The following is a 19,888-nucleotide window of genomic DNA, read 5'->3' as shown; positions in this document are numbered from 1 at the left end:
ATAGGACTTGGCTTCCGTTGACATGGCTGACCCGTACTAACCTTATCACAAAGTCACTTGGCCACACCCTTGACATTTTCATTTTTTGCAGTATGGATAGGCTGAGAATTTCCCAAACTTTAAGTTTTGCTTCCTTTTTGCTTCACAATTCCAAGCTTTAGGTCATTTCTTTCTTCCTGTATTCCACTGTAAGCCAAGCACAGAAGGAGCCAAGCACACCTTCACCACTTCACTTAGACATCTCCTCAGCTAGATACCCAGCTTTGTCGTTCATGAGTTCTACCTTCCACAAAACATTAGAATATGAACATACGGAGCCAAGTTCACTGCCACTTTGTAACGAGGATCACTTTTTGCCCCGGTTCCACTAACATGTTTCTCATTTGTTATCACGATGGCCTTTACCATTCCTATTTCTACCAACATTCTGTTCGTCAGTATTAGTCATTATTCTCTGAGGTGACTGGGGCTTTTTCCAGCTCTCGTTTTTTCCGAGCTCCCATGAGAATGTCCTTTACAGGTCCCTTTACGGCAGGGTAGGTGTTTTCCTAGCAGACATTTCAGAACACTTATCAGCTCCATCCATGACCCAGTTTCGAAGCCACTTCCATATATTTAAGTACGTGTTAGGGAAACACTCCACTTCCTGGTTCCAGTTTCTGTTTTTGTCAGTGAAATATCACACATTGGGTGGCTTATAAACAACAGAAGTTTATTTCTTATAGTTCTAGAGGTTGGGAAGTCCAAGATCAAGGTGCAGGCAGAGTCAGTGTCTGGTGAGAGCCATTTCCTGGTTCCTGGCCATCTTTCTGCCCTGTCTTCACACAGTGGAAAGGAGGGAGAGCTCAGGCTTCTCTGACAAGGGCACTAATCCCATTCTGGAAGGCTCTGCCCTCATGACCTAATCACCTGCCCAGGCCCCACCTCCTAATACCTCACCTTGGGGCTTAGGATTTCTACATGGAATTGCGAGGGGGACACAAACATTTAGTCTGGGACTGGCTCCCACAGTCTGCTCCATGGAAGGCTGACCTTATTTGTAAATAGAGATCATCTGAGGGGTTGCAGTGTCCTTCATCCTAGGGATGCCCAAAGAAACAACAAAAAGCAGAGACTTTAACAACAGGTCCTGTATACGTAATGTCCAGATGACCAGATCCAACACTGGCCCTGACAGACCCCTCTTTGTGACTCTGAAATTGGGACCTAAACATGTATAAGACCAATTAATGGTGCATAACACTAGGTAAGTGCAAGGTGACAGGTAAAAGAGCAGGAGGAGAGTGCAGCTGTGGGTTGTGAGTTCCGCAGGTGGGGACCAAGTCACCTTGTCCTGATAAATTCTCTAGGCCCAAAGCAGTCTGTTGCCAACGGGAAGTTGTCCGGGAAGGGTTTGTGTACAGGGGAGCATAGATGGATGGATGGATGGATGGTTGGATGGATGGATGATGGATGGCTCCACAAACAGTGGGGTCCCGGTAGCCTCTGGAAGGGTTCCTATAGGAAGGGCCAGGATGGGAGCAATTAGGACCCAAATCTGGAACTAGGCTGCCCCCTGCTGGCTACTGGAGGTGGGTGCTTGGCACACGGCCACCCTCCCGGGTAGCCTCTCAGACTCTGGCTAGCTGTCGAGCTCTGCTACGGCGGGTCTTCTAGAGCAGCCCGGTGGTGGCGGAGACTGGACGCACTTCCTGGGAGTGAAACCGGAATAAAGGCAGTGGGCTGTAAACGGAGGTGACTGGTCCAGAAGCACCCTCTGGACGGTGTACGACAGGGTGGAGCAGGAAGGCTCTGAGGGAAGGGAGGGGGCCCCCCAGAGGCCACCGCGCCCTTGGGAAACCGAGAGTCCACCAGCGGGGAAGGGGCCTCCATCCGCGGGCGCAGCGCCGGCGCAGTACGCGGAGACACCAGGTGGCGCTGTGAGGCCGGGGCATGAGGCGGGCGTTGCCTTTCCGCGGATCCCACACTCCGCTCCTTTCCGCCTTGGCCTGGGGTACCTCGGTTTGTGCAGCGAGAGGGCGCTGGCCTGAAAACCCGAGATAATAAATTCCCACTGGGGGATTTGCACCCTATAGGGCCCTGCGGTATATCCGACCGTAGAACTGACCCAAGGGAAGAGAGGGAACAAGGATCTTTGTGTTCACTTGGATATTTCTTTCCTAATTTCTGTGAAGACTGAGCTAGGCGTCCGGAGCCCCCCCACCCCACCCTCACCCCCCACCCCAGGAGACAACTTTTGGTGGAAGCAATGCGTTGGCTGCGGGAGTGGCCCTGATGTGGGCAACAGCTGGTTCTCTGGATGGCAGGCCAGCCCAGCTCAGCCCCCTGGGGCTTGCCTCCTCCGCCAGCCCTTGCAACCTGTTCGGGCCACCTGAGGGGCTGAGGGTGGAGAAGGGCCACAAGGAGCCAGGGGGGTTAAGGTTAGAGGTGCAGGGAAGAGGGGGTTAGAACTGCTGGTAGGCTTGGGAGTAATCTCTGAATCAAGTGCACAGAAATGCTTTAGAGGGGGCGGAAACTCAGTGAGGTCACGTTCTCCAGACCTAGATCAAGGGAAGAAGATGGTCAAGATCAAGAGAGAACACTCAGGTCATCTACTGGTTGATTCTCATTCCTTCCGCGTCTCTCCCCTCTCCTAACCTCTCCCCCCAGGGGCGGGGCTTACCAAAATGACAAGAATCATTAGGGACTTTACTGAAGGCTTGTGGAGCATAACAAATATCATGGAGGACAAGGGGTGTTAGAGAGGAGAAGGGAGTTGGGGTAAATTGGAAGGGGAGTTGAATCATGAGAGACTATGGACTCTGAAAAACAATCTGAGGGGTTTGAAGTGGCGCGGGGGTGGGAGGTTGGCGTAACAGGTGGTGGGTATTATAGAGGGCACGGATTGCATGGAGCACTGGGTGTGGTGAAAAAATAATGAATACTGTTTTTCTGAAAATAAATAAATTAAAAATAAATTTTAAAATAAATTAAAAAAAATAAAGACAAAAAAAAAAAAAAGAGAGCGACAATAAATATAGTGACACAAATGAATTAAAAAAAAAAAAAAAAAAGACAGACTCCTAGCCCGACCCTCAGAAATAATAATTCCGCTGGCCTGGGTGGGGTCTGAGAATCTGTATTTGGAATCGGTATTTGAATAAACTCTCAGGTGAGCTCCGTGCCCTATCTGGCAGCTGCAGCTGCCTCTGAACAGTTGTAATGACTGGAGAGTTCTTCCAGAAGCTTCCTATTCCTGTCCCCCCGAGTCATCCAGAGCAGGTCTAACTCCTCTCCCGTGTGATAGTGCTTCGGAGATTTGAAAAGTTGCCCCACCTGCCAGAGTCTGTGGGTCTCCAGGACAGAAACTTCTCTGGCCTTTCTGTCATTCCTGATGGAGGCACCAGGAACCCAGTGAGACCATCTCATCAGCTGGGAAAGAAAGACCCAGCCAGGGGTTGGGGACTGTCCTCCAGGATCTGGAGAAGCAAACCAGGAACTTGCAGTAGGTCAAGGGGCCAAAGCAGAAGCAGCTCCTTCTGAGAAAGATTGTTACTCTCCCTGGGCCTGGCTCCATCCAATCTACTTTCTCTTTTGGACATTTTGGAGGATCACTCATCCATCTTGTGCATTTACTATGTACCATCGCCTATTTGAAGACCTTAAATGTATTAATTCATTTAAGCCTTAAAATAACCCTACAGGTGAGGGCCTTCATTATATCCATTTATGAATGATCTAACTGAAGCCAAGAACCAAAGAGCAATTTAGGACCTGGGCTCAAGGTCAAATGGCAGAACAGGATATAAACAGAGGCAGCTGGGTCCATGCCCTACTTCCTGCTCCTTCTTCCTTTACAAGACACTGCATGTGCCAGGAGGTACGCAATATGATGTTAGAACAGTGAGTTAGGACCATAGCAGTAGCTCACATTTACTGAGCACATACTACGGGCTATGTCCCAGCACTGGTCTAGATGTTGTCTTACTTGATCCCTACATCAGCACTATGAAGTGCTTATATAATCCCTTTATCATAGAGGAGGAAACTGAGATTCAGTGAATTTTTAAGTGACTTACACAAAATCTTTGGCGAGCAGCAGAGTCAACCTTGGAACCAGCTGTGTCACTTTGAGCCAAGCCTCCTCCCCTCTGGGTGTCAACCTCTTATTCTGTGAAATGAAGATGTTGGCCTAAATTAATTCTAGAGAAGTACTTCTCAGGCTTCAATGTGCATAGAAATCTCCTGGGGATCTTGTTAAAATGCAGATTATAATTCAGTAGTTTGGGGTGGGGCCTGAGATCCAGCATCTCTCACGAGCTCCCAGGGGAAGGTGGTGCTGATGCTGATCCTGGGACCACACTTGAGCAGCCGGGTTCTAGGGGACCCACCCAACTCTGATGTTCTGAGTTTATGGGCCTAGGAAGACTCGCCCGAAAGGCCATGAAAATTCAGGAAGTCGATTATGGTAAATAAAGCCCTTAGTGGGCATTTTTCATGCCCAGACTAGCCCTTGGTGGCTTTTCTGAAGCATCAGCCCTGAGCCTTTTACATTTCCACTCTGATGACCTCAACTTGACTTCTCCAGAGGGTTCATGGGCTTGGTCCTGGCCCAAGGGGTTGATTCTCTCTAATCAAGGAGTGAAGGCATGTTCCTGGACACCCAGACTCATGACCGGCCTCCTGGGGATACCAACTGGTCCCATGGTGGCCACATTGATCTTACAGATAGTCCCCATCTTCTGGGCACACAGGAGAGTTACATTTCTCTCCTCTTCAAGTTATATGTGGCCACATGCTTGCTCTGGCTTCTAAATTAAGACGAGAAGGAATTTGTGTCACTTGTGGGCAGAACACTGCATGTTATCATACCCTTTTCCCTGTGACAGAAAGTATCATTTTCTCATCTCTTGCATTTACTGTATGCCATAGCTTATTGGAACACCTTAAATGTGTTCATTCATTTAATCCTCACAATAACCCCTAGAGGTAGGTGCTATCATCAAACCCATTAGTAGATGGTCAAATGTATCAAAATAGAGCTTCCGTCTATCTGGACGCGTTAGTACCGCAGTGAGGAGAACCCCCTCCCGCCCACTGCCAGCTTTGGTAAGATGCACCATATGAATGGATAAGCTTTGCTGTGTTAAGCCTTTGGGATCTGAGGGAAAATTGTTAGTGCAGGATAACCTAGCCCATCCTGACTAAACCCATCAGCTGTGATATGGGAATAGCACCTTAGGTAGGCTGTGTCCCATACTGGGGGACCGTGTCTCTACAAAGTCATGATTTGGGCCTGTCACCAAGCTGATGCTTACCTCTGAGATTCTCTTCACTAGGAGGAAACATCCTCTTGCTGAAGGTAGGAAGGGGTTCCCTAAGGAGGTGGACTCCACCTCCCCCTGTTTTGCCAGTCCCCAGTAAGAAGAGAACTGTGACCCACCAATTCACCATTGTGTCCCTGGTGCCTAGCCCAGGGTGTGGCTTATAGAACACCTGAGACGATTTACTCTGATGTTCCTTTCCGTGAATCTCCTGTAGATCACATTCAAGAATATACCGGGAGCTTCCCTCCTCTCCCTCAAACCCTCCACACCTCTGCCTTGAGCTATTGGTTAATTTCTTCCTGACCTCAGTCCCAGATGGGACAATTCACTGCCTTTCCTGCCATCTTGACAATGGCACTATACTGGAATTTTTCAGTTATGAAAGTGACACTCATGACAATTCATAACCACTTACTATGAAACATTTGAAAATCAAAGGCAAGCAGGTAAAAAAATTATCTATAATTCCCTGTCCCAGAAGGAACTATTAGTAACACTGTTATCTTTCCCTCCATCCTTTCTTCTTCTATTCATTCCCCCTCTCACCCCTCCCTCCGCAGCATAATTGTAGTGTGATCCCATGAATGGTTGCTCGTTAGAAGGAGAGGGAAGATCCACCCACAAATGCAGAAATTGTCAGAGCTGGAAGGGGACCTCAGCCAACCCCTCCCATGATGGATGAGAACGCTGCTTTAAAATATTCTGGGGGCACCTGGGTGGCTCAGTGGGTTAAAGTTTCTGCCTTTGGCTCAGGTCATGATCCCGGGGTCCTGGGATCGAGCCCCACATCGGGCTCTCTGCTGAGCGGGGAGCCTGCTTCCCCTTCTCTCTCTGCCTGCCTCTCTGCCTACTTGTGATCTCTCTCTCTGTCAAATGAATAAATAAAATCTTAAAAAAAAATATTCTGGGGGCAAATGTGTGTGAAGTAAAGACAAATGTCTGGCACAACCCTTACCGGGGGACGGTGGGTGGGAGCAGGGGGACATTGGAAGGGCGATGAAAAGATATTTTCTGTGTTTTGAATTGTTTCGCAACAAAAATGCATTCAAGTGTTAATTACACCTGAAACACATGATTTGTGCTAAAAGAGCAGAAAAAGGAAGCTATGGAATAGAAAGCAATGGACATGTGCAGGTTCTCCCAGCTGTTACTAGTGGGTTAGTTAAAGCCACTAGAACCCTATTTTCTGCTGTCCTTCAGCCCGTTGTTCCTGGGGACGAGGGTCATACCAGGGCAGCCCCTTTGCTCTTCCAACGTGGGCACCCAGATGCCGAAATGACGTGGGAAAAGGGAAAATTCTGCAGGCCCCAACCTGATCCCCAGGCCCACAAGTCCAATCTCGGCCAGACCCAAGCTGGGATCAAATGCCTTCAAGCCCAGACTGAGCCCCATCAGAGAGGGGGCAGTGGGCGCTCCTAAGACGAAAGGGATCCCTGGTGAATCAGGAAAGTTATTGGGCTAGAAAGTGGTTAAAGGGCTGAGCGTGGGAGGGGATTTCCACCGAGAGAGCCAGGCCCAGGAGCAAGCCTGGGCGGGTTGGGTGCAGGGTTGCGGCCCACTGAGGTCTGTTGCAATGGTGCCTGTAAAACCCAAATCGTTAGGCTTGAAGCCTTGATTGGTTTTTTCTTCTGTTTCCTTTTAGAGAAACAGAGATCCGAGGAAACCCCAAAGCTCTAGAACAAAGGACTCTACATCAAAGGGGTGCGGGCAGGTCAGGAGAAGTTTGGGGGACAGGTCAGATTGGGGGGGTGGGTCTCCCAGGGGCAGGGAGGGACCTGTGGACAGGAGGGCGTGTGCTGAAGCCAGAAGGGAGGAGGGGAGGGAGGAGCAGGGCTGCGGACAAACCCACGTGAGCAGCTCTCTGACCCCATGAATCTGGGACTGTGGAGACTGAGGAGGAACTAGCAATGTTCTGGTCTAACCTAAAGAGAGGACAACCAGTAGAGGTCCTTACCCCGCCCCCACTCCTCCATCTCCGCCCCCACCCCCCAGCCAGGCTTTCCTGCAGATCCAATACAAGCTAGATAAGATAGACAAGGTGAGAGACAAGTGACCTGTTCAAGGTGTCCCCGAGCTGGGCCTATTAATACAGGTGCCCCGTCTCCTGGCTAAGGGTTCCTTCCTTGACACACAGCATTCCCACACTTTCATATGCATCAGAATCATGGGGAAGGTGCATTAAAAAAACACAGATTGCTGGGTCCCAAACACAGAATTTCTGGTAGGTCTGGAATACAGCCAAGAATTTGGATTTCTAACAAGTTCACGGGTGATGCTGATGCTGCTACCACACTGTTAGAGAACTACTGCTCTAGACCCTTGATATTCAAGTGTGTTCCAAGGACTAGCAGCACTAGTGTGACATAGAAGTTTCTAGAAACACACACTCTCAGATTCCGTCCCAGACCTACTGCATCAGAATCTGCATTTATAAGATCCCCAGGTGATCTGTTTGCCCATTTGAATCTGAGAAGCGCTGGTCTGCACCACACCACCTCTTCCTTACTGGGTTCAAACCCGGGCAGCCTAAATGAGCCTTCCACTTCCATTTTCCAGGGGACAATGGGACAGGTGCCCAGGGGCCAATGGGGAAAGATGCGTCTTTCTGGGTTTTTCCAGGGTGGGGAAAGGGTGAGGGAATCACAGAGACAGGAGAGGCTGCACATTCAGTCCTAGAGGCTGCTCTTCCTTGGTGTATGCACACCACCCTCTAGAAGATTCTGCACAGCCCACCCTGGGGAAATCCTGTGGCCACTGGACTGCCATTTTAGTCTCCAAGTTGGCCCTTGCTTTCAGGCAAGCCCCAGGTTTTTGTTTAATTATATAATTTGTTTAATTATATGTAACACATATGAGTTTATTTTATTTTTAAAATAGGTGTAATACATGTGCATGACATCCAAACCATATAGAAGCATATCTTGGAGATACTTGTGGGCTCAGTTGCAGACTACTGCAATAAAGCGAGTCAAATGAATTTTTGTTTCCCAGGGCATATAAAACTTATGTTTACACCATACTGTAGTTTAGTAAGTGTGCAATAACATTATGTCTATAAGACACTATACATACACCTTAATCAAAAAATATTTATTGGGGCGCCTGGGTGGCTCAGTGGGTTAAAGCCTCTGCCTTCGGCTCAGGTCATGATCCCAGGGTCCTGGGATCGAGCCCCGCATGGGGCTCTCTGCTCAGTGGGGGAGCCTGCTTCCTCCTCTCTCTCTGCCTGCCTCTCAGCCTACTTGTAATCTCTGCCTGTCAAATAAATAAATAAAATCTTTAAAAAATATATTTATTGCTAAAAAATAGCAATTTTCTTTCTTTTTTTTTTTAAAGGTTTTATTTGGCAGAGAGATAGAGAGTGTAAGTAGGCAGAGCAGCAGGCAGAGGGAGAGGGAGAAGCAGCCTCTCCGTCAAGCAGGGATCCTGATGTAGGTTGATCCCAGGACTCTAGGATCATGACTTGAGCTGAAGGCAGCCTCTTAATCAACTGAGCCACCCAGGCGCCCCTGCCTGAGCTTTTTTTTCTTTTTAAAAAATATTTTATTCATTGAAAGAGAGAGAGAGAGCATTAACAGGGGGAGTGGGAGAAGCAGGCTCCCCACTGAGCAGGGAGCCCAATGCGGGACTTGATCCCAGGACCCTGAGATCATGACCTGAGCTGAAGGCAGAGGCTGAACTGACTGAGCCACCCAGACACCCCCAGTTACCTGAGATTTCACTTGAGTTGCCATCCCTGATCAGGTCAGCATAACAAATATAATAATAATGGAAAAGTTTGAAATGTTGTGAGAATTACCAAAACGTGATGGAGAGACACAGAGTGAGGAAATGCGTTTGGATCAATGGAGCAGATAGATCTGGTCGACGCAGGGCCGCTACAAACCTCCCATTTGTAAAAAGCACAGTATCTGCAAAGTTTAATAAAAGGAGGAACGCCTGTAGAAACACGCTCATACAGTAACAGGCATGTTCATGCTGTCGAGCCAAATCCTGGAAGTTCCACAGCTAACACATTGGTGTGGATCCTCCCAGATAGAACCTGTACAGCAGAGAGGCACACACTTCTGCTCATCTGGAATCAACTTCTGCATCTTATGATACTCACTGGACTGAAATGTCTTCCCCACAAAACAATGTATTTCAGACATCGTTCTCTATCAAGATCCACAGGTGTGTTTCGTTATTGTTAACTGCTCCATCGTTTACGAGCATTTATGTATGGTGCATTTAACTGTATTTTTAAGGGAAGCAAAACATGCAGATGGTAAGCAAATAATAAAAATCAAGCAGGACAGAATGATGAACTATGAAAAAGTGAAAGTCTTGATCTTCTCCCCTCGTCCTTCCCCACAGGAACTACTGTTAACTCTTTATTTTTGTTTTGTTTTTGAGTCACTGACTCGATTTTTCTATTTGTTTATTTATTTATTTAAAGATTTTACTTCTTTGAGAGAGAGAGGGAGTGAGAGAAGGAGCACAAGCTGGGGGAGGGGTTAGAGGGAGAGGAAAGGGCAGACTCCCTGCTGAGCAGGAAGCTGGATGTGGAACTGGATCCCACGACTCTGGGACCATGACCCGAGATGAAGGCAGACACTTAACTGACTGAGAGACCCAGGTGCCCACAGACCTGATTTTTTTTTTTTTTTTAAGATTTTATTTATTTATTTGACACAGAGAGAGATCACAAGTAGGGAGAGAGGCAGGCAGAGAGGGGAAGCAGACGTCCTACAGAGCAGGGTGCCTGATATGGGGCTGGATCCCAGAACCCTGAGATTACAACCTGAGCCGAAGGCAGATGCTTAACAACTGAGCCATCCAGGTGTCCCCACAGATTTTATTTTTATTTTTATTTTTTTTTTAATTTTTAATTTTATTTTTCCCCCCACAGACTTGATTTTTAGACCAGGTTTGCATTTCCAGAAAAATTGATCGGATAGTACAGAGTTCCCATGTCCCTCTCCCCACCCCCACCCCCCATAACTTTCTCCCGTTATTAACATCTTGCATTGTGTGGTACATTTATGATGGTTTTTTCCAGCTCCACTGTTCATCAGTTCCATTCTGTTCCGTCATTCAACAATTTACCAAGGCCCTACCCTGCACCAGACAACATTATCAGTGTTGAAGCCACAGGGTTGTAAAAAACAGGATAAAATTCCCTCCAGGCACAGAGCTTACATTCTAGTAGAGGAGATAAATAATAAATAAGAAAAATATTAAGAAATTTAGATGGTGGCATTTGCTGGAGAGAGAAATCAAGCAGGAGAGTGGATGTTGTGTATATACACAACATGACTGAGTGTGTGTCTATGGGCTGGTGTGCCTGCAGGGAGAGGGTTGCAGTCTTACACAGGGCGGTCTGGGAAGACATCACTGAGAAGGTGATATCTGAACAAAGAGCTGAAGGAGGGGAGGAAATGTACCATGTGAGGATCTGGGGGAGAACAGTCCTGGCAGAGAACAGCATGAGCAAAGGCCCTGAGGAAGGCCAAGTGGAGGGTGACTAGGATGTGGCTGGAGCCTGGGGTGGGAGGGCAGACAACACAGGCACTTAGGGCAGGAAGTAGCGGACAGGTCTTATAGGGTGCTATGGGCTTGTGCTTTATTCAAAGATGAGAAGGTTCTGGTGGATTGCAGGAAAAGGAGTGACATAATCTTACTTCCGTTGTACAATTTTTATAGCATTAATAGACATTCTATTTTGTAAATAAAATGATCTTGGATGCATTTTATATAGATAGAGTCCAACAAGTAATGACCAGTAAACCAACTATAGAAGATCAAGTAAATATTGTAGAAAAAAGAAGCTAGGTTACTTTTTATGTCCCTCTGGGTCCCATTCTGGCCTCTATCTCTCCTTATTCCCATCTTCCATTCCACTCTGTCCTGGGTAGCCTCCAGGATGGACCAGGGCTCCCTCCTCCCCACTATTGATGGCTGAGACCTTGCTAGAGCATTTCTATCACACTATTCCCTGGGGCCATTTTGTAGTCTAGTCTGTTCCAGCTGGACTCGGATTGACTGACTGTGCAGATCAGCTTTCCTTTGGGCTGGGCGGAGGGTGGAGCCAGCTTTGGGCAGCAACCAGGGACATTCTGTCCAGTCGTCCCATGTAGTCAACAAGTCGGTAAGAATTAAGTATCTCCAGGGCCCAGCATTGCCCCCAGCTGAGTGCCCCAGGAAGGCTAAGTTAGAGTTCCCGTTCCCAGGGGTAATGTAGGGATACCTTGGCAGGAAGGGAGTAAAAGACTCCATATCAAAGGGATGCTGGCAGGTCACTAGACCCCCCACCAGCCCTCACCAGCCCCTACCCTGCTCCCCTGGATCTACAATGCTTATTGCCTTCTGCTGGACCAAGTTGGGTTACTTGGGCCCAAGCCTCTCTCAGTTGGGGCTACCAGGCAGGATGTCAGTTCTGGGGGAAAATTTAGAGTGAGTCATCTCCCCTTATTCCAGGAGGTTTTAAGACTGGAGGGTAGGACTCCCAGCGGGACCTACACTGGGGAGACGTGGTTTTGGGAACTAGATGTTTAGTTGGTAAAGATCTTTCCAGCGATAGAGTATGGCCTGCTGAATTTCTTCCTATGGCCTCCTCTTTACACACTCAATCTTGCTATCCAATATTCCTGTCTTTTTCGTCCTTTCTCCTGTGTCCAAAACCTTGGTACCATTCTTCCCAGTAAGCTGATCAGGAAAGTGTGGGTGTCCAGATCTTGGGTAAAAAGAACCCTGTGAGGGGCCCCTGTGTGGCTCAGTAGGTTAAGCATCTGCCTTTGGCTCAGGTCATGATCCCAGGGTCCTGAGATCGAGCCCCAAGTTGGGCTCCCTGCTTGGCTCAGCTCTGTTCCTCATCCCCCCTCCCTCCCCTGCCCTAGTCCTGTTCCCCCCACCTCCTTATTATATACAAAAAAATAAAATCTTAAAAAAAAAAAAAGAATCCTGGGTATCAACATATCAACACAAGATCCTGGGCCTTTTTAGCTACCACACATCCTCTTCCCAGCTTTGTCATTTACAGAGCTGTGTGACCTCATCTAGGTTGCTTGACCTCTCTGAGCTCACTTTTCTCCTGAGGAAAATGAGCACAATGATAATAACAATACCAATTTGTTGTGAGAAGAAAACCCCCGGAGAGAGCTCCATAACCTTCAAATACCTTGTGAATTAACCTGAAACTGGAGAGAGAGTCAGTGAGTCCCGGACTCAGTGCATGGGGGAGAGGTTGAAGTAGTAGAGATAAAAACAGAGTTAGGGGCAGAGCTAGCAGCCTGGTCCAGGACCCTGTCTCCTCAAGGCAGAGCTTTGGATCATGGCAGGACTGTGCCAGATCGGTGCACTCAGGAGATTCCTATGGAGGAGGTCGGGGGTGGGGGTTTGTGCAGAGACAGAAGCCATGGGAAGGCACTGCTGGAGGATAGGCTGAGACATTGGGGGTCGGTAAGACAGGGCTCTGGGTACCTTGAGCTTTCTCAAATGCTGCCCTCTGGGCCTCAAGGAAGAGAAACAGCCAAGACAAGAGATACTTGTCTTGGCTGCTTCTCTTCCTTCGTGGTGCTGGCCACTTCCTCTCCGGGAGGGGTATTCTGGGGGTTAGGGAGTTCGCTTCCTGGGGGTGTATGTGTGTGTGGGGTGCTCCGCCACCCCACATGCTGAAGAGCTGTGGTGAGAAACGGACAGCTGGCTTCCCCCACCTCCTGACTTGAGGCACCTCTCCCCTCTTGGACCCTCCTTGTGCCGTTTAGGCTCTACGTCAATGGGCAGGAGGACGGAAATGGGGTGTAGGGACAAAGAGGTCTTATTATTGTCATTACTACCTATTATTGTTCCCATAATGATCTGTTATTAACACGGCAGTGAAGAGGCCCTCAGGAAACCGGGAGCTGGAGAAGCTGACCCAGATGGGGCAGAATCAGGACCTAGAACAGCCATCTTCCAGTGCCTGGCCGAGGAGGGTCCCCATCCTCTTCTGAAGGCTGGCCGAAGGGGAACAGGGGAGGAATGACATTTATTGAGAGTTATCATGTCTCTCACAAATGTTATCTAACTTATTCATCAGAGCTCCCTGAACGAAGAATGAATTAATCTTTCCATTTGACACATGAGGAAATGGAAGGATAATGGAGCAGCACAAGGTGGGCAGGGACACCGCGGACCTAGAGGAAGGGTTGAGATTGTTAAGCCTTTTAGGCCAATCAAGGGATGGAAGCCTTCTCCCTCCCTATCCCCCTTCAGCTCCGAACTGAATCCCGGGAAGTCCATTGTCTCAGGTGGCGTGGAGGGAGGCCGATAGAATCCTCCCGAGTGGCTGCAACAAACAGGGGTAGGCTCATGCTCCTGCCTCTAACTCCAGACATGGCCGGTGCCGGTGGTCTGAGCCACCAGTCCCTCCAAGTGTGTGCTAGGAACAAGACTGCAGAAAGTGACCACAGTCGGGTCTCCTCTGCCTCCACAGGGAGGCTGAATGACCTCAAGTTTCCTCTGCTCAGTTTGCCCTTTTTTGTCCCCCTAAGATGTTATTTATTTGTTTGACAGGGAGATAGAGAAAGCCAGAGGGTACAAGAGGGGTGGGGGAGGGCAAGTGGCAGAAGGAGGAGAAACAGGTACCCCCCTGAGCAGGGAGCCCCAGAAATGACCTGAGCCGAAGGCAGACGCTTAACTGAAGGCAGACGCTTAACCGACTGAGCCATCCAGGAACCCCTCACATTGGCTTTTCTCTACTCCTCCCCCGGAGCTGGGGATGCAAGTAGGGAGTAGGAGGGGGTGGGTCGCCCCAGGAGATACAGCTGGGCAGCCTCTCTTTTTCCTCCCCAGCAGGGGAAGGAACCCAACATTGGCTTGATTCCTACCCCCATCCCCCACCCCAGGATCGTCCTCGTTTTTTTCTGATTTGCACAATGCCAAAGGGGAGCTGGCCAAGTTAGGAAGAGGGGGCATGGGATGTGGAGGCAGCAGATGTCTGCGCCCACTATGCAAGTCCCAGGCGGTGCACCGCGCGACCACAGAGCAAGGCCACCCCTCTTCCAAGCAGCGACCCTCTCATCTGGGAGACTCTCCCTGTCCCCCGCCTCTCGAGACCACGATCGTCCCCTGCGTCCAAGGCCTGAAGGAGATGTGGTTCCAATAAGTGGCAGGCCACGAGGCTCAGGCTGTTGGGTAAGCAAACCCCCCGTCGGTACCAGCCTTCCCGGCCCGATGCCCAGCGCCTGCAGAGCGTGACCGAGCCCCCGCCGTGGCCCCGCCCCCTGGAGCCCTGCCCCCCCGAGCCCGGCCCAGGCGGGTGCGCCGCACGGAGGGGAGGGCCGGCCGGGGCAGGAATGCGCGGCGGGCGGGCGGAGGACGCAGGAGGCGAACGGCGGAACATGTAAGGGCACATCCCTCGAGCAGCCGCCCAGCGCGCAGGCAGAGTCCAGCGGAGCGAGCGGGCGAGCGCAGAGCCAGTGCACAGCGGGGCTTTCGGGCCGGAAAGCAGCGGGCGGCACCGGGCAGTGACGAGCCGGGGCAGCCCGAACGGCGTGGAAGAGCGGCGGAGGGCCGGAGCGGGGGCTGCGGGCGCCGAGCAGGCGGCGGTGGCTGGAGGACTGAGCGGCGGGCGCCCGGCTCAGTAGGGGCGCAGGTGGTAGGGAGAGCGGCCAGCCGGCCCCGGGCGCCAGAATCCGGCGCGGCCCAGCCGGAAAGGGCGCCGCGCCCACCGCAGCCTACAGCCTGCCCGGGACCTCGGGGCGCCCATGACGGCGGCGGCGACGGTGCTCAAGGAGGGCGTGCTGGAGAAGCGCAGCGGCGGGCTGCTGCAGCTGTGGAAGCGGAAGCGCTGTGTGCTCACGGAGCGGGGGCTGCAGCTCTTCGAGGCCAAGGGCACCGGCGGCCGGCCCAAGGAGCTCAGCTTCGCCCGCATCAAGGCCGTGGAATGCGTGGAGAGCACCGGGCGCCACATCTACTTCACGCTGGTGACCGAGGGCGGCGGCGAGATCGACTTCCGCTGCCCCCTCGAGGATCCTGGCTGGAACGCCCAGATCACCCTGGGCCTGGTCAAGTTCAAGAACCAGCAGGCCATCCAGACAGTGCGGGCCAGGCAGAGCCTCGGGGCCGGGACCCTTGTGTCCTAACCCCCCCCAGCTTACCATCTCACCTTTACACTGCGCACCCTCCCCACCACGTGGTGCCCAGAGGTCAAGTCAGGTAAGCCCTTTGGGGACTGAACCCTCTTTCTCTCTAGTCTCCCTTCTCTTTCCCCTACAAAGAAGATGAGGGGTCACCAGCAGCATTCCACTTAAAAGCTGAAACCCTAGGGCCAACAAGGAGTAGGAGCTTTGGAGTCTGAGCAAGGGGGACCAAGAGCTGGACATTCCCCTTGGGCCCCAGGGAGGGAGGTCCTATATGACCCAGGTGGCAGAGTGGAAGGTAGGAGAGATGGGCCTCCCTACAGGTTGCTTCCGCCGCGGCTCAGGCGGAGGGAGGCTGGGCTCAATATTCCCTTGAGGCTTTTCAGCAGGGGCCGGGGCCTTGGCTTTCCAGGAGCTGGGTAGAGGCAGGGGTGGGATGAACTGAAGTTTGCCTCCTCCTTATGTTAGGATCAACAGTCTACGTAGGAGAGTTTGAGCATGGAATTGGGGCAGAACCATGACCTCCTTCAGTTAGCAGAGTCATTACCGGTTGGGCACAGAACCCAGCTCTTGAGGTGGGGCCTCAGGGGGAGGGTCTGACAAGGCTGGGCCGGGTCTCCACTACCTATTCTTGACAGTGGCTCTTGGGTCCTGGGGCTGAGCTGCTGGCAGACCAGAGATGTTGGAGAGTGGGTGGGCCAGGCCAGAGGCCAGGCCACCAATGCCAAGGGGGAGTGGGCCTGTCCACCTGTCCCTGAATGCCAGCCAATGCCCAGGAGGGCCAGAGGAGGAGAAGCTGAAGAAGGGGGTGGGCAGCTGGGGCAGGGTGGGTGGACGGGTGCAGGATGGAGTCATGATTTGTTATTTGTGATGTCTTAATCCTTCTTGAGCAGTGGGGCAGGGGGTGAGGGGCAGATCTGTGGTCAGGAAGGCCCAGGGGAGGACCAGGAATAGAACCTAGAAGCTCTGGCTCCCAGCCCTGTGCCCTCTTCCCCAGATGCCACTCCCTCCCCGTGGGAACTAGGAGCAGGGCCGGGGAGGGTTTATACCACTCAGGTTTTCATATTTTCCGGTGGAAACCCATACCCGCCCCCTTGACCCTCCCTACCACCTCCCACACTACCTCACCTTCCAGCCCTCCCGCTTCTCCGCCTTAACAAAATAGAGTCCCAGGGCGCCTGGGAGCCCCAGCTGTGCCACCTAACCCTTTGACCCTCCTGCTGACTGTAGTGAGGGTTAGCTGAGAGGTTGGGCTGAAGGCAGACGTGCTGTATTGAGAACTGAGCCCTGTGGATCCCTCCGGCCTTGGCGGGGCTGGGAGGAAGCTGGTTCCTCCGTGGATCACAGTGTGTGGCGCACATGCTATTTCCTCTGCCTTTCCCCTGCTGTGGAGAAGGTTGGAAATCTCTGATGTAAAACAGCTCGTGGTGGGTACTTACTATCCCAGGGTCTGCCCCTGCCCTAACTGCTGTTCTCTCTCGACAGCTTTCCTGCCCCTTTTGTCTCATGGGGCATGACTATGTTCCCTGTGTCAAGGCAGAAGCCGTGGTTGTGCGGAGGAGGCGTTGGACCTGAAGGAATGGACCGGGCCCGGGGAGGAGGGCAGAAGGCCACGTGGGGCTGAGGATGAAGATTCAGCCCCTGGACAGTTGCAGACTTTCAGGACATTCCCTGCTCAGGGCCTTGTAGCCACAGGCCTGACTTGTGTCTCATGATGGAGAGCTGGCATCCAAGCGTCCTCTCCCCAGCGGCCCTGTCATCCGTTCTGCAGACTGCTGTTGGTCCCCAGCTTGGTGCCATGCCTGGAAGAGGATGTTTCCCCATGGGGTGCCCAGCCAGCACCTCAGGACTCGGGAGGCCAGCCTGGTACCCAGAGGGGGATCCCCCCGGCATCGCCTCTGGACTCACCTTGGTGGTGGGGGGGAGCTGATGGGCCCCGAGGCCCACACGTGGGGGTCTCCTGCTGCTTAGGTCCTTCTGGGACCCCCACCCATCCAGGCCTTCTCTTTGCACACTTCTTCCCCCACCTCCTGCCCATCTTCCCCCCACTGTGGTGCTCGGCCTGGAGGTGGTGGGGGTGGGGTGGGGGTTTGACCATTATCATTTCATGCCTATCCCAAAATGAAGATGCCCCACGGAGGGCAGTGAACACACTGTTTGCCGAGTGGAATTCTTTGCCCATAAAGATGCGGTGCTTGGAAGCTCCCTCTCCCACCCCTGCTTTTCAGTTCCAGTTCCACAGCCCATTCTGAAATCTCCAGCCTGGGGAGGGGGAGACATGGCAACCCCAGGAGGCATGACCTCAGTGGTCCCAGAAACGAGGGACTGTAAGGACTGAGGGATGTTCTACTGGCCAACTCGGTTTCTGTTGATTCTTCTCCGGAAGGCCATGCCCCCCGCCCCCGCCATCCTGAGAGCTGGCTCAGTGTTCTGGGCAGAGCTTGTCTCCCTGTACTGGACGTACTCAGGCTTTTATACATTTGTACATATGTGCAGTAAGTCTTCCTCATGGCGTGGTTTAGGAGGAATAATTTCAGCACAGGAGAACTTGAAGTGCAGAGACATAGCTGCCTGGGCTATACAGTAACTATTAATCAGGGAACCCTCAAGATCTTACCATGTTGTGGCCAGCAGTTTAGGCTGCCCTCCCTTCCTCTGTGGTCCACCGCATCTGGCCTTCCCTGGGGCAAAGCAGTGGCCTACTCCAGAGTCTGCAGAAGGAACAAGGAGACCCCATGGCCCCCTTCAGCAATCTGAAATCTCTTTAATAACCTCTGTGCTTCCAACCTGCCTTGTTCCCCCATCAAATTTCTCCTGTTTCCCACCAAAACCTCCTCGTCCCGTGTCCCAGGACCTCAGAGTCCCCACGAGCTTCTTTCTCATCTGCTACATGAGTGACATCTCACAACTGAAAGAGAATTTACAAATTACAAAGGAGTTTTTAACAGAGATCTCCGTTATTACTTCATTAGGCTTTATACCCGTGTCATGAATAGCTTAGCAGCTATTACCAGCGTGGCAAGGAAGCATCATATTCCATGCCGACCCTGATCAGGGCTCCCCTAGCATGCTGTGATCATTTGGTGATGTCTGCCCTGGGCTGGGGAGCATGCCTAAGCTTATACGGGGGGGTGGTGGTGAGAAGATGGTGTCTGCCAGCCTTCCTTGATGGAGCCAGGGAATGGGAAAAGGTTATGGGAATGGGAAGGGGTTAGTTTCTCCATCGAATAAGATGACCTCTAAAATACAATCCTTGCTCTTGCAATCAAGCTCAAAGGTGGCCAATGGTGGGGATTCTGACATGAAGGAAGAAAAGAGGCCTCCAGGCCTTCAGAAGCGGGAGAGTGGGAGCAGATGGGAGTGGGATGCAAGGCAACTCAAAGTTGTACTAAATGCTTCTCACAGGCCAGGCACTGTGCTTGGCGCCGGTGAGGCCAGGATGAGGAACCCACAATCTGACCCTTGCCCCGAAGAGCCCAGAGTCTATTGCGGAGATAAAACGCCAGCTGGTGCCTGGAGGGCTGGCGGGAGCAGCAGGGGAACGCGGGGCTCTGCCTCCTGTGCCCTGTACGGTGGCGGCCTCAGTGGAGTTTCTAGGATCATTGGCTTGGCTGCAAAGGGCAGTGGGGGTGTGGCCAGCATGAGCTGTCAAGGGCAGGGGGCACGCGGGGTGGAGGAGGAGGCCGACTTACCGTTCTGGCGCTCCCTGCTTTTCTGGAACATAGCCTTGTCAGTTCCAATGATACTTCGGTTCCTTCCCAAACCCAGTTTCGGTTTCTCCCCTTGCTAGGAGAGTCCCAGCCCCTCTGCAGGATGTGCTGCAGTTAGAACCCTTCACGCAGACCCTAGAATGTAGCAGGCCCTTAGTATACATTAATAGAGATGGTGGTTGTTGCCATGGAGAGGAGCTCTGCCTCCTATTTGTAAGAGTCCCGTAGCTTCCGGAAGCCTCCAAGAACTCACAGCACAGAGATGGGGGGCTCACATAATGAATTCAGGTTTGTTTGTTTGTTTTTTAAAGATCTGTGATCTCTGGGGAGTCGTGTCTCTGATGGGGAGGGAGACACCCTGCTTCCTGAATTCAGGGGTGTCTGCACTGCTCTGGCAACTCTGAATTCTAAAAATGGAGCATAGGCTTCACCCTAGGAATGCTTGGCTGGACCACAGAATAGGGTCAAGGCCTCTTTGGGGGCACAAACAGGCCCTGACAGTGCCAGCAGACATGCACGAAATGGAAAAACTGCCCAACTGGGCCTGAGGACTCCGTAAGGCCAGGGAGGGGCTGCTGCCTTCTCTCCCCCTGCCCTGGCAGCCCCGGCCTCACCCCCGCCTGCTGCGTGAGTCATGGATGGGAAAATGAGAAAGGGCAAGTCCCAGCCCAGCAGCCGGGCGGCTTCTGAGGCCAGGGGCGGGGAGACAGGGGAGAAGGGATGGGCTTGCTCAGGTCAGGGTGAGCCGAGGCTGGGGCTGAGGCTTTGG

General features: G+C 52.0%; 1 protein-coding gene across 1 annotated transcript; it reads left to right on the top strand.

The window, feature by feature from the left end:
- The first annotated feature begins 14,596 nt into the window (after nt 1-14,596).
- PHLDA3 (pleckstrin homology like domain family A member 3) lies at nt 14,597-17,558 on the top strand. The gene is made up of 2 exons (XM_004756275.3): nt 14,597-15,485; nt 16,895-17,558. The coding sequence occupies exon 1, from the start codon at nt 15,035-15,037 to the stop codon at nt 15,410-15,412; it is 378 nt and encodes a 125-aa protein (XP_004756332.1). The 5' UTR covers nt 14,597-15,034; the 3' UTR covers nt 15,413-15,485; nt 16,895-17,558.
- The last annotated feature ends 2,330 nt before the right edge of the window (nt 17,559-19,888 follow it).

The sequence above is a fragment of the Mustela putorius genome, unplaced genomic scaffold (genome assembly GCF_011764305.1).
Source record: "Mustela putorius furo isolate JIRA1106 unplaced genomic scaffold, ASM1176430v1.1 tig00000508_pilon_pilon_pilon, whole genome shotgun sequence".
In the NCBI taxonomy this organism is placed as follows: Eukaryota; Metazoa; Chordata; class Mammalia; order Carnivora; family Mustelidae; genus Mustela; species Mustela putorius.
This window is presented reverse-complemented; position numbering and strand designations above follow the sequence as displayed.

Coding starts and splice junctions, on each gene's coding strand:
- PHLDA3 (XM_004756275.3), top strand. CDS start 15,035: ATGACGGCGGCGGCGACGGTGCTCAAGGAGGGCGTGCTGGAGAAGCGC.